Genomic DNA, 13,638 nt, shown 5'->3' on the forward strand with positions numbered 1-13,638 from the left:
AACACCGTCAAGTATGGCAGAGTCTGGACTCAAATATTTAAGGTTGGTCTTAACCCTGGAATTATGGAAACTTTTAAATAACTGCTAAATTGATGGTCTAAAGTGTAAAAAGTATATATATTTATAAAGACAAAGATTTAATGAATCCATCTGTGATGTCAAATTTGGGCTAATGCTCAGTTTTGGAGAAAATTTTACAGCTTTTTTTTTTGGCCCAAATTTTTTCATTTTTAAAAACAAGACATAAATATCTAGGACTACTTTTTTATATTTTTATCAACTTTACCAAAAAATGTGAAATTTGGGTGAAAATCATGTTTTTTCTTTTGCAAAAATGAGCATTTTATAACCATTTGCAGCCATATTTAGTGACATTTCTCAAAGTTCATCAAAATGTTTAAAAAAATCAAAAAAGCTGTCCTAGACATTTATAAATATCTAGTTTTTACAAATCAATAATAAAATGGGTTTTTTTGGTTGCGTTGTTTGAAAAAAAAATTGGGCCAAAAAAAACTGGTTTGGGGGATTTTCACTAAAAAAATTTGCCCAAATTTGATGCCCACAGATGGATGCATCAAATCATTGCCATTCTAAACATATACACTTTTATATACTTTAATTTATTAGTTATGAGGCCCAAAAGTTTCCACAATTCCAGGGTTAAAACCAATCTTAAGTCCAATCTTTTTTTGATACAGTCAACAAAAACAGTTGGGTCCTGCCAACAAAAAGCCAACATAATATGCAGGACAGAATAGAAAAATAAAAGATTGTCATTGCAAGAAATATAACCACAAAAACATATTCTATAGTTTTATATTCAGTAATTACAATGATAGTTTGATCAGCTCATAATTGGCAGGCCTTATAACATTAATAGCAATATATTTTATTTTGCGAATTGTCTTGTGACATCGATCAGAAGCATCACAAATTAGTAATTGAAGTCCTATACTTGGTCTTCTTTCTCAAATGCAAAATACAGGTCAACTGTATCACTGTTAACATCGGTCTACTTCTCGGGGTAGTGGTAAAGCCAGGGTAAAGTCCGACAATTCCCGCTGATTTCAAGCTGATCAAACTATAGCAGTTCATATTGCCACAAGATCCCAATCCTTTAATTTGTTTTTAATATGTCTACTTATGATTTCAAATGAAAATTATTATGGAGAACATCATGTCTTCCTTTACTAATTCCATATTATAATAATGAACTCGCTGAACTCCTATGATGCTGACATTGGGTGGGATATTTTCGCTGGGTAAATAATTCACAATTCTGGACCCTTTAGTGCGTGTTTAATTTGTGTTTCCAAATATATTCACATTAAGTACTATTTGTAATGAATATTTTAGCGGGGCTAAAAATTTGTGATTGCCTGTTCAACCGTAAAGAGCACAAAAATTAAACCCCCGCAAAAATTTCGCGCTGTACAGTAGTCACTAATGAAATAAGATGTCCATGGGTGTAATTACATAACTTCTTTATTTTAATGACTACAAGTACCACATGTGCAAAAATAGCTTGTAAACACTGGAGTGAAGTAAATGGGTTTCATACAAAGACAGGAAAATGAAAACACAGGTAAATTGGATAATATCCTCTACTACGCCTAACTAACAAATTTCAGGTGGATAATTTATAACATATTCAAGTGGGTTAACAATCAGTACAGAGAATATATGCAAGCTATTTTTGCAAGTTTCCAAGATATCGATGCTCGCTACCACATTTCACAGAAAAACTAGATTATTTGTTGTTTTTAATAACAGCATGGAAAACACGCTGTGCACACTTTGTTTTTACATCTTCCTCACACGCTGTTCGAGAGCGTCAAGTTCTAATTTGATAGCTTCTGGTAAGTCTTTGTTAACCTGCTCTTTCAGGTATTTACGAATCGCCTGACACTCCTCCAACCAGAAATCTTTGGGCAGATGGTACAGCCCATGCATATCGACAGATTCTTTCAGTCCATCCAAGTTGATGCTTCCTTCTGTTGGTACATACCCGATGGCAGATTTCTCCGCCACGTTGTCTTCATTGCATCTCTTGAAGATCCACTCCAAGACGCGGGTGTTCTCACCGAATCCGGGCCACATGAAACTGCCGTTGCTGTCTTTGCGGAACCAGTTAACGTGGAATATCTTGGGGAGTTTGTAGCCAGGCTTTTCCTGGAAGCTGAGCCAGTGAGCCAAGTAATCGCCGAAGTTGTACCCAAAGAAAGGTCTCATGGCAAATGGATCGTGCATGACCACTTTAGGCATAGCTTTGCCTGTAAGAATAAAATAAGACACACAGTCTATTACTTACTTGAAAGAAAAAAAACACCTTTTTTAGTAAGTTTGTAAATAGAAAATAAGCAGCTACATAGGTTGGATTCTTCAGCAGTGTCCAAGTGCTCTATCTGATTATTGTTTCAAAAGAACTAAGTGCCCCTGGGTCACCCGGTGCTATGCAGCTTCATCAGTGAATGAGGTGCTGATGTGATTTAATTAGCCAATCAGAACCCCACTTCCGTGTTTACACTGCAAACAGCGCCAAATCAGCAGACCACTAAAAGTACCTTCCTGAAAACTATAGCAGTAGCATATTTTTGAAAAGAGTTGATTTGGTCTTCTGATTTGTCTCGCAAAGGTCCTATTTACTTCCCAGAATACAAAGAAAGGAGTATGTCATTGTTATTACTTTGCACAGGTTCCCTTTGTTTTCATGTTGAGAATAGACTGGCTAAACAAGTCAATAGTCAAGAAATAAACACATTTTTCAAGACCTAGATGTGTTCTGTTCATTGTTCCTCAATGAACAGAACACATCTAGGTCTTGTCTTTTTGTCACTTTTAACCCATGTTGCACCAGATAGCAAATCAGTACAGAAAATTGAAATGGAAGAAATGCATTGTGGGAAGTGTAAGATATACTCTAACTAGACACGTACCTGAAGCATCTTGTGCAGCTGCTGTTGCCTCTGATCTCATTGATGCACCAATAAACACACCATGTTGCCAGTTGAATGCTTCATATACAAGTGGTACACCTAAAATGAGACAAATGTTTTGGCAGGTGGGGTTAAAACGATGTCATATAATTGGCAGCAATATCAAAGAGTATGCATATCACTATCCTCCTTGGTTTTTGTATGTGTGAATACAGAATCATTAAAAGTATGAAAGTAAACTTGGTAAATTGTTAACGAATATGAGGGAGTAGAGACTCTGTTCTTATGGACAACCACAGTCACAGCTAGCTCTAGTAACCAAACTTGATCATTGGCCTATTTTGGAGACAAAGCACCGACCGCCACACATGAAGTTAAAAAAATTACTGATAATTGGCAAAATCTCAGGGAACATCCAGTGTTTCCGAGAAGGTACAACTAGTACTAATCCGTGTTGGATGGATAGGTTGTGTACATTTGAAATCCATAGTGAGACACCCAAGAGAACAACTTAATTCTAGTAAAGGAAGACCTTGCCCTCCAGACACATTTTGACAAAGTGGGTCATGAAGATGCGGTTTCTGAGAAGGTACAACTAGTATTAATCTGTGTTGGATGGATAGGTCATGTACATTTGAAATCCATAGTGAGACACCCAAGAGAACAACTTAATTCTAGTAAAGGAAGACCTTGCCCTCCAGACACATTTTGACAAAGTGGGTCATGAAGATGCGGTTTCTGAGAAGGTACAACTAGTATTAATCTGTGTTGGATGGATAGGTCATGTACATTTGAAATCCATAGTGAGACACCCAAGAGAACAACTTAATTCTAGTAAAGGAAGACCTTGCCCTCCAGACACATTTTGACAAAGTGGGTCATGAAGATGCGGTTTCTGAGAAGGTACAACTAGTATTAATCTGTGTTGGATGGATAGGTCCTGTACATTTGAAATCCATAGCGAGACACCCAAGAGAACAACTTAATTCTAGTAAAGGAAGACCTTGCCCTCCAGACACATTTTGACAAAGTGGGTCATGAAGATGCGGTTTCTGAGAAGGTACAACTAGTATTAATCTGTGTTGGATGGATAGGTCCTGTACATTTGAAATCCATAGTGAGACACCCAAGAGAACAACTTGATTCTAGTAGAGGAAGACCTTGCCCTCCAGACACATTTTGACAAAGTGGGTCATGAAGATGCGGTTTCTGAGAAGGTACAACTAGTATTATTCTGTGTTGGATGGATAGGTCCTGTACATTTGAAATCCATAGCGAGACACCCAAGAGAACAACTTAATTCTAGTAAAGGAAGACCTTGCCCTCCAGACATATTTTGACAAAGTGGGTCATGAAGATGCGGTTTCTGAGAAGGTACAACTAGTATTAATCTGTGTTGGATGGATAGGTCCTGTACATTTGAAATCCATAGCGAGACACCCAAGAGAACAACTTGATTCTAGTAGAGGAAGACCTTGCCCTCCAGACATATTTTGACAAAGTGGGTCATGAAGATGCGGTTTCTGAGAAGGTACAACTAGTATTAATCTGTGTTGGATGGATAGGTTGTTTACATTTGAAATCCATAGTGAGACACCCAAGAGAACAACTTAATTCTAGTAAAGGAAGACCTTGCCCTCCAGACATATTTTGACAAAGTGGGTCATGAAGATGCGGTTTCTGAGAAGGTACAACTAGTATTAATCTGTGTTGGATGGATAGGTCATGTACATTTGAAATCCATAGTGAGACACTCAAGAGAACAACTTAATTCTAGTAGAGGAAGACCTTGCCCTCCAGACATATTTTGACAAAGTGGGTCATGAAGATGCGGTTTCTGAGAAGGTACAACTAGTATTAATCTGTGTTGGATGGATAGGTCCTGTACATTTGAAATCCATAGCGAGACACCCAAGAGAACAACTTGATTCTAGTAGAGGAAGACCTTGCCCTCCAGACATATTTTGACAAAGTGGGTCATGAAGATGCGGTTTCTGAGAAGGTACAACTAGTATTATTCTGTGTTGGATGGATAGGTCATGTACATTTGAAATCCATAGCGAGACACCCAAGAGAACAACTTAATTCTAGTAGAGGAAGACCTTGCCCTCCTGACATATTTTGACAAAGTGGGTCATGAAGATGCGGTTTCTGAGAAGGTACAACTAGTATTAATCTGTGTTGGATGGATAGGTCATGTACATTTGAAATCCATAGTGAGACACCCAAGAGAACAACTTGATTCTAGTAGAGGAAGACCTTGCCCTCCAGACACATTTTGACAAAGTGGGTCATGAAGATGCGGTTTCTGAGAAGGTACAACTAGTATTATTCTGTGTTGGATGGATAGGTCATGTACATTTGAAATCCATAGTGAGACACCCAAGAGAACAACTTAATTCTAATGGAGGAAGACCTTGCCCTCCAGACATATTTTGACAAAGTGGGTCATGAAGATGCGGTTTCTGAGAAGGTACAACTAGTATTAATCTGTGTTGGATGGATAGGTCATGTACATTTGAAATCCATAGCGAGACACCCAAGAGAACAACTTAATTCTAGTAGAGGAAGACCTTGCCCTCCAGACACATTTTGACAAAGTGGGTCATGAAGATGCGGTTTCTGAGAAGGTACAACTAGTATTATTCTGTGTTGGATGGATAGGTCCTGTACATTTGAAATCCATAGCGAGACACCCAAGAGAACAACTTAATTCTGGTAAAGGAAGACCTTGCCCTCCTGACATATTTTGACAAAGTGGGTCATGAAGATGCGGTTTCTGAGAAGGTACAACTAGTACTATGCTGTGTTGGATGGATTGGTCATGTACATTTGAAATCCATAGCGAGACACCCAAGAGAACAACTTAATTCTAGTAGAGGAAGACCTTGCCCTCCAGACATATTTTGACAAAGTGGGTCATGAAGATGCGGTTTCTGAGAAGGTACAACTAGTATTAATCTGTGTTGGACGGATAGGTCCTGTACATTTGAAATCCATAGCGAGACACCCAAGAGAACAACTTGATTCTAGTAGAGGAAGACCTTGCCCTCCAGACATATTTTGACAAAGTGGGTCATGAAGATGCGGTTTCTGAGAAGGTACAACTAGTATTAATCTGTGTTGGATGGATAGGTCCTGTACATTTGAAATCCATAGCGAGACACCCAAGAGAACAACTTAATTCTAGTAAAGGAAGACCTTGCCCTCCAGACATATTTTGACAAAGTGGGTCATGAAGATGCGGTTTCTGAGAAGGTACAACTAGTATTAATCTGTGTTGGATGGATAGGTCCTGTACATTTGAAATCCATAGCGAGACACCCAAGAGAACAACTTAATTCTAGTAAAGGAAGACCTTGCCCTCCAGACATATTTTGACAAAGTGGGTCATGAAGATGCGGTTTCCGAGAAGGTACAACTAGTACTATGCTGTGTTGGATGGATTGGTCATGTACATTTGAAATCCATAGCGAGACACCCAAGAGAACAACTTAATTCTAGTAGAGGAAGACCTTGCCCTCCAGACATATTTTGACAAAGTGGGTCATGAAGATGCGGTTTCTGAGAAGGTACAACTAGTATTAATCTGTGTTGGATGGATAGGTCCTGTACATTTGAAATCCATAGCGAGACACCCAAGAGAACAACTTAATTCTAGTAAAGGAAGACCTTGCCCTCCAGACATATTTTGACAAAGTGGGTCATGAAGATGCGGTTTCTGAGAAGGTACAACTAGTACTATGCTGTGTTGGATGGATAGGTCATGTACATTTGAAATCCATAGCGAGACACCCAAGATAACAACTTAATTCTAGTAAAGGAAGACCTTGCCCTCCAGACATATTTTGACAAAGTGGGTCATGAAGATGCGGTTTCTGAGAAGGTACAACTAGCCAAAGTCAACTCACCAGACAATCTTCACCTTAGCTATAAGAGCAGGAAAGGCTGTATTTTATGAGAAACCCTTGGCACACAATTCCAAAGCTGCTGATGAATGTTACAAGTTGGCAGAAGATTGCTAGTTTCATCTATTATTTTTCCTCTGTTCCATTCTCCCTTATTTGTTCTTTGTATACAAAACACTGCTGGTTGGCTTCAAATTTATATTTGTTCTTCTTTACCATTGAAAAAAAAATGTTATGCTGTTTTATGGAGACGAGAAATTAGACGTGTTTGCTCTCAAATATTTTAAATTTCTCAATTTTTAGTATCAATGTTTTTTAGTCATTTGTGGTCTACAGTTTGATCTACAATTTGTGGAGACTCCATCGCCTGTGATTTTCTGTATAGTGTGGATTATGTGGTGATTTGGTGTGGGTAAATGAGCGGATGAACGAGCACCATCCCAAAGATACTGAGTAGAATTCGACCACCTTCGAACTTCGTGCTGTGACGAAAGAGGACAGGAGCATTATGGGATAGCAGGCACCATCTTTAAACATCGTTCGGCGGTGTTTTCACCGGCGAAATTACATCGAGAAGACCAGCTAAAACCGCTAAGTGCACCCATTCCCCTTCACAATTTTCAAGTGTTTCTCTGATGTTTATGACTAATTCATGATTTGCTGTTACCACGTTTAACTTTTATCTAGATTTGCAGTCTTGGACATCAGGTTGGAAGAGGGTTAAGCTTGGTGTACAACAACAGAGTGCTGTGGGATCGTTCTGACACCTGTTAACATCACTGAAAGATCTGTTGTGAGAAGACCAGTGAAAACCGTTCTTGCTAGTTTGAGACTGCATATTTTATTGTGCGTGTATTGTGGCAGTACTTTTTAACTTTAACTTTAATTACAACTTTATCTATGCATATCAAGTACTGGCTCTTGTTATCATTGCCATCACTGTGAAATAGCTGAGTGAGGTACTGTGTGGTATATCTCGTCCAAGATTAAGACCTGCAGAACGAAGAGGTTCCCCATTACTGTTAGTGCTGATTGCTGATGGCAACACCTTTGCTGAGGTGGTCAAAGAAGAATAAGGAAGAATAACGATTTTGACCAAGCAGTTATCAATCTCAAATTTCCAAGTGGTACGATAGAGGCAAGCCGATTCTGTAATTACGGATATGATCAGCATCTTTAGATTTTTGGTACAGGATGCATGTTGGAATGATATGATTTCCACGATAATCATTCAGTATCGTACACTAGCATCGGCATGTTGCGGCCACTTTTGCAAGCATCATTCCAACAACGATACAAGGAATCATATTATATCGAGTTGGATCATTGCATCAAAGTCATACAAGGCAAGGTCAAGTTGTGTGTCATGAGAAGGGACGCAGTGGTAGCGATAAAAATATGTGAGACAACAATATACGCTTGTGGAATATTTGTGGGATGCACTTGTTGTGTCAAATGTACATGTTGTGTCCGAGAATTAAATACAGGAATAGAACTTCATATTCAAAGACATGTAAACAGGGAGACTGCTGAAATGATGGTACATGCTTTTACAACCTCCAAGATAGACATTGGCAACTCTCTGTTGCATGGCATCACAAAGACTCAACTGCACAGACTACAAAGAATTCAAAACATTGCTGCCAGACTTGTAATATTCATGAAACCACATCAGCACATTACACCTGCATTGGCTACCAGTTGAGCAAAGAATTACATTCAAAGTAGCCTTGTTTGTCTACAAGATTTTGTATGTATCAGCTCCAGCATATTTAAATGAACTTGTAGAACTGTATTCACCAGCTTGTAACCTCCGTTCTGCCACGTCACAAAAGGACTTCTCCAAGAGACAGTTGCCAGAAACCAGTGGGGCAGCAGATCATGACATGTTGCAGCTGCAAAAATTTGGAACAATCTGCCATTTTCAGTTCGCTCTGCTATGAGCCTGTGTAGTTTTAAAACAAACTTACAAACACATTTGTTCCAAATTCCCTTTAATTGACTCCATGCATATCATAAACTACACAACACTGTTTTTTGTACACTGATGAACTGTTTTTTGTTATATGTTTGTATTATTGTACATTGGTTGATTTTTGCAAAATGACATGAGCATCTCTCGATGGATACCGGCGCTTAAAAGTGCACATTATTATTATTATTATTATTAATTTAAACTATAATCACCTTTAGGTCTTCTTCCTCCAAAGATGATAGCATCGATGGGTACACCCCTAGGATCTTCCCATGCAGGATCCATGACGGGACACTGGCTGGCTGGCGCACAGAATCTGGAATTAGGATGAGCCGACAAGATCTTCTTTCCTGCATCAGACAGCATGTCTTTGTGCCAGTTCTTGTGTCCTAACCATGTTGTGATATCGACATTCTAGAAAATGCGGTGAGGAAAAATGGTCCAAAAATTTGCTAAAATACTGTCCCATGTGAGAGAATATTTCTATGTAATTATGCAACTGACAGGTGATTCAACTTACATATTTTTTATTATAAGTTTCAAACAGTAAATTCTGAATGCTTTTGCTTGAAACAGTGGGGAATTTGTCAGGCTGAAAATGTGCAAAATTGTCAGGTTCATTACCATCAATCATGAGATAGGGCCTAAGTGTCTACCATGAAAATGAAAATAAGTATGTGATTGCATAAAAACTGAATGTAGTTTTCTCAAATGGTATAATATATCTACTCCTTAGCTATCCCAGAAAAAAATACAGAACTAATGTTTTGGAATTAAAAAATGTTATCTTGTTTTGCAAAATGAAACAGTTTAATCCTAATCCTTTAGTTAGTTCTAACTGGCAATTTAAATATTTGGCCAATTTGAAGGGAAATGTGCCAAAATATTGCATGTTTTCTTGCAATTGTAGCCACAAAAGTCTAAGCACAAGTCTAGGCATTCAAAATCTTGAGTAAAGGCTAAGAATATATATATTTGAATATTTTAAGTCATTTTTGAATAATTGGTTATGAAGAAGATTAGAAAATGTGTCTTCCAAAAATTAGAATGCATAACTTGAATTTAGTCTTTGGGCTTATAGTTGTCACAAAAAACACCCTAAAAACACATTGGCCCTTATTTCCAAAAATTGACCAAATTATCTAGTAAAATTTTGACTTTTACTGGGAGTTAGAACTAAGTAAAGATTTAGGATTTAGCTATGTTTCATAATCATTCATCAAAACAAGGTAATTAATATTTTGTTTAATTCCAAACAATTAGTGCTGTATTTTTCTGGAATAGGGAGTAGTGCCAGGTGGTCTACAGGCTCTGCATGTGTCTCTGTTTATGAAAGAAAACATGAAAACACTTTCTAGAAATGTGCATAAATACTACATGACTTTTGATTCACTTCTTTCGACTTCAGCTTTGTTTATGAAGCTAATTTTCATCTGGAGAGGTGAATTCTACAAAACAGGACAGTGTACAAGTATCTATGTAGCACTTAATATGAAAAGAATTGAATTTTTATTTGTCATTTTAAAGCGCTTTTAGAATTTACTTAATTTACTTATTTTACCATTTTTTACCGGTAATTTACCGCCATTTATAATTTACCAGTAAATTTACAACACTGAACAGAACACATTTCAGACCTAAAATGTCACTGGGATTAAGAGAAATATATGAGCTTCTTTCTGATGCCAAAATCTTCATGACAGGATAAAAAATTATCTGGGGGTGGGATGCCTTGCTTATTTTCTGAATACTCTTTCCCTAAATCACATACATACCTTATCAACCTCTTTCTCAAGTCCTTCCCAGAAGAAGCCACCATCACCAGTCTCTGCTACATTTGTGAATACCGTGTTTGACTTGATCGTTTCCATGGCGTTTGGATTGGTATCATGTGACGTTCCTGGTGCGACACCAAAGAACCCATATTCTGGGTTGATAGCACGGAGCCTGCCCTCTTCGTCAAATTTCATCCACGCGATATCGTCGCCAACGCACTCGGCTTTCCAGCCAGGGAGTGTAGGGTTAATCATGGCCAAGTTGGTTTTGCCACATGCGCTGGGGAACGCTGCAGCGACGTACCTCTTTACACCTTGGGGATTCGTGAGACCAAGAATCTGTTTTGAAAGAGGAATAAATAACAAAATGTAACTTCTAACTATTTTTTCTGCACTTTGTACACATTTCAACATCAAATAACCTTGCAAATGGTTTTTAAATATGAAAATAAGCATATTTGTGACACGATCTGGTCCATGGGGGCCAAAGGAGGTAATTTTGAAAATTGAGTTCTAAAGTTATGAAGTTTTTTGATGTCTAGTTTCTTATGTATTTTATTGTTTTTTACTCCATAGTTTTATCTTTATCTCAGTTTCAAATTTGCCGCCTTTGGCCCCCATGGACCAGATCGTGTCACATTTGTAAGAACATATTGATGCAATTTGCACTTGAAGAACAACTAGAGTTACAAATTGTAAGATAAATAGTTCACTATGTGAGTCCTTCAACATTTAGTGTGGTCATACATATTTCACTTTTTTCCCCCAAAAGGTTAGGTTTCGGCACTGATTAAAAGAAGGGAAAGAAAATTTAGTTAAGTCTCGAGATTAAACAGAGTAAAAGAAGTATTTATGTGAATTGTTTATCTCACTGTGACTACTTGTTTGCTACAGTTGGGCATTTTGGTACTTCCTATCACATCACTTTGTGATCGAGACTAACTCATAATGACTGTGCACTTAAAGTGTAGGCACCAGTATGTGGTTAAGGTGGTACTACACTATTTTTGCATTTTTCTCAAAAAATAATAACACACTGGTAAAAAAAGTTATGTATAGGGGCAAGGCATCCAGTTACTACACTGGAGTTTTCAGTGACTCAAGACAAGCGGTACGTTATTTATGATAAGAAAAGAGGTACCGCTAGAATGTACCTCATTTCTTTTCAACATATAATGAACCACTTCTCTTGAATCATTGAAATTTCAGTGAAGTAACTGGATTCCTTGCCCCTATAATATACATAACTTTTGTTACCAGTGTGTAGTTATATTTTGAAAAAAATGCAAAATTAGTCACAAAATCACGGGGTGTAGCCAACTGTATTTTAAACTCATTCTCCCTCTGGAGCAGATTCTGGATGAAACTTCTTGAAATGGAGCTGCCTAATGTGTTCCTTCCCTTTGAAATTCATAGTCCCCATGCAGAATATATTTCTAACATCTTCCCCAAGGGTAGTGTGGATTTTAAATGGAATACCCCACTGTATGACAAACTCTCACATGCAGTAAGATCGATGTGCATAGGATACAAACTTGATACTATGACCACCTTTACTTGGAATGTAATTCTATAGACAACCCACACATATCCTGCAAGATCTCTTTCTAAGATAAACAAACTGAATGAATGGATAGGACACTCACATTAACACTGTTATCCTTGTGTTCAGGGTTGGCAATTTTTTTTTTTTTAAATATCAAAAACAAAAATCAATTTATTTGATTTAAATCAGATGTTTTTGATTTAAATCATATGTTTTTGATTTAAATTGATTTTTTTAACAATTCTAAGAACTGCTATACCCCATGATAAAGTCAAGAGACCAGTGGGATGCATAACATATGCACAATCCAGGGGCGGATCCAGGAATTTTCAATAGAGGGGGCGCCGAGCCACCACCGCCGCTGCTGCGGCTCGGCGCCCACACAAAGTCAGGCGTCGCTCTGCAAAAATACACAGAGTCAGGCGCCGATCTGCAAAAAATAGAGGGGGCGCGCGCCGGGTGCGCCCCCCTCTAAATCCGCCACTGCAATCCTATCAGGTATTTACAAAAAAAAAAAAAAAACCTGTTTTTACATGTGAAAATTTCAAAGAAAAAAACTTGGTAAAATCATGGGAAAAAAACCTGAATTTTGCACCTTGAAAATTGAAGATTTTTTAGCAATACATAATGACATCATAGATATGATAGAGGTAAGGTGCTGAAGCATTACAAATGAAGTAAAACAGTCAATTCAAGAAAGAAATTAATTTCTAATTTATCAAAAATGGTAAAAACTGAAAAAGTTGATTTAAATAAATAAATAGTGGTTTAAATCGTGCCAACCCTGCTTGTGTTAGCTTTAGAATTTCCCTGATTGTATCAGTGATTAGCATTCAAACATGACGAAATAGTTTGTATGCAAATTTCAACAGTCAGTTCGGCAAATCCGTCAAAACGAGCATATATACCAAAAAGGATGTACATCCCGAACGGGATGTATAAGCGGGAAGTACATCCCGAATGGGATGTATAAAACGCCATGCTTACAACCGAGCGCCTATATGACAAGCTAAGCGGCTCATTATACCCGCATGCGAAGCATGGACGGGTATATTGCCATCCTGTGGTTTCTTCTTCTCCTCTTCCTCCTCCTCCTTTTTCATTTTTTTTCATCATTCTGTCAAGGCTAGCGCGAAAACTACAAGGGCCCCAGGTCCCATATGTGGTACACTTATGGGCCCTACCCTGTAGAAGTGCCTTTTGCCCATCTTGGCCCCAGAGGTCAAAGGTCATGGGCCCCAGGGGCCCAAATGTGAAAATACAAAGCATGCCATTTCTCATCAAATGAAGCAGCTTCAGGGCCCTGAGTTGGTACACTGATAGCCCTAGGGGTACTCTATATTTACAAATATACAAGAGGCCCATATGTTATATATTATGGGCCCCATGGGCCCAAATGTTAAAATATGGTGCAACAGATTGACAAGCCTAGCTCTATAAGTATAAGATGACTAGGGCTCATATGTGGCATATGTATGGGCCCTAAGTTGTAGATGTG

General features: G+C 38.0%; 1 protein-coding gene across 1 annotated transcript in view; it reads right to left on the reverse strand.

The window, feature by feature from the left end:
• Window positions 1-295: 295 nt before the first annotated feature.
• Window positions 296-13,638, reverse strand: part of LOC140135690 (phosphoenolpyruvate carboxykinase, cytosolic [GTP]-like) — a 41,902-nt gene continuing 28,559 nt past the window's right edge. The window contains exons 6-9 of the mRNA XM_072157277.1: window positions 10,595-10,933; window positions 9,032-9,233; window positions 2,937-3,035; window positions 296-2,273 (exon numbers count right to left, since the gene is read on the reverse strand). Of these exons, the coding sequence (XP_072013378.1) occupies window positions 1,804-2,273; window positions 2,937-3,035; window positions 9,032-9,233; window positions 10,595-10,933 (1,110 nt within the window). The 3' untranslated portion in view covers window positions 296-1,803. The remainder of the gene's footprint in view (window positions 2,274-2,936; window positions 3,036-9,031; window positions 9,234-10,594; window positions 10,934-13,638) is intronic.

This window comes from Amphiura filiformis, chromosome 16 (genome assembly GCF_039555335.1).
Source record: "Amphiura filiformis chromosome 16, Afil_fr2py, whole genome shotgun sequence".
In the NCBI taxonomy this organism is placed as follows: domain Eukaryota; kingdom Metazoa; phylum Echinodermata; class Ophiuroidea; order Amphilepidida; family Amphiuridae; genus Amphiura; species Amphiura filiformis.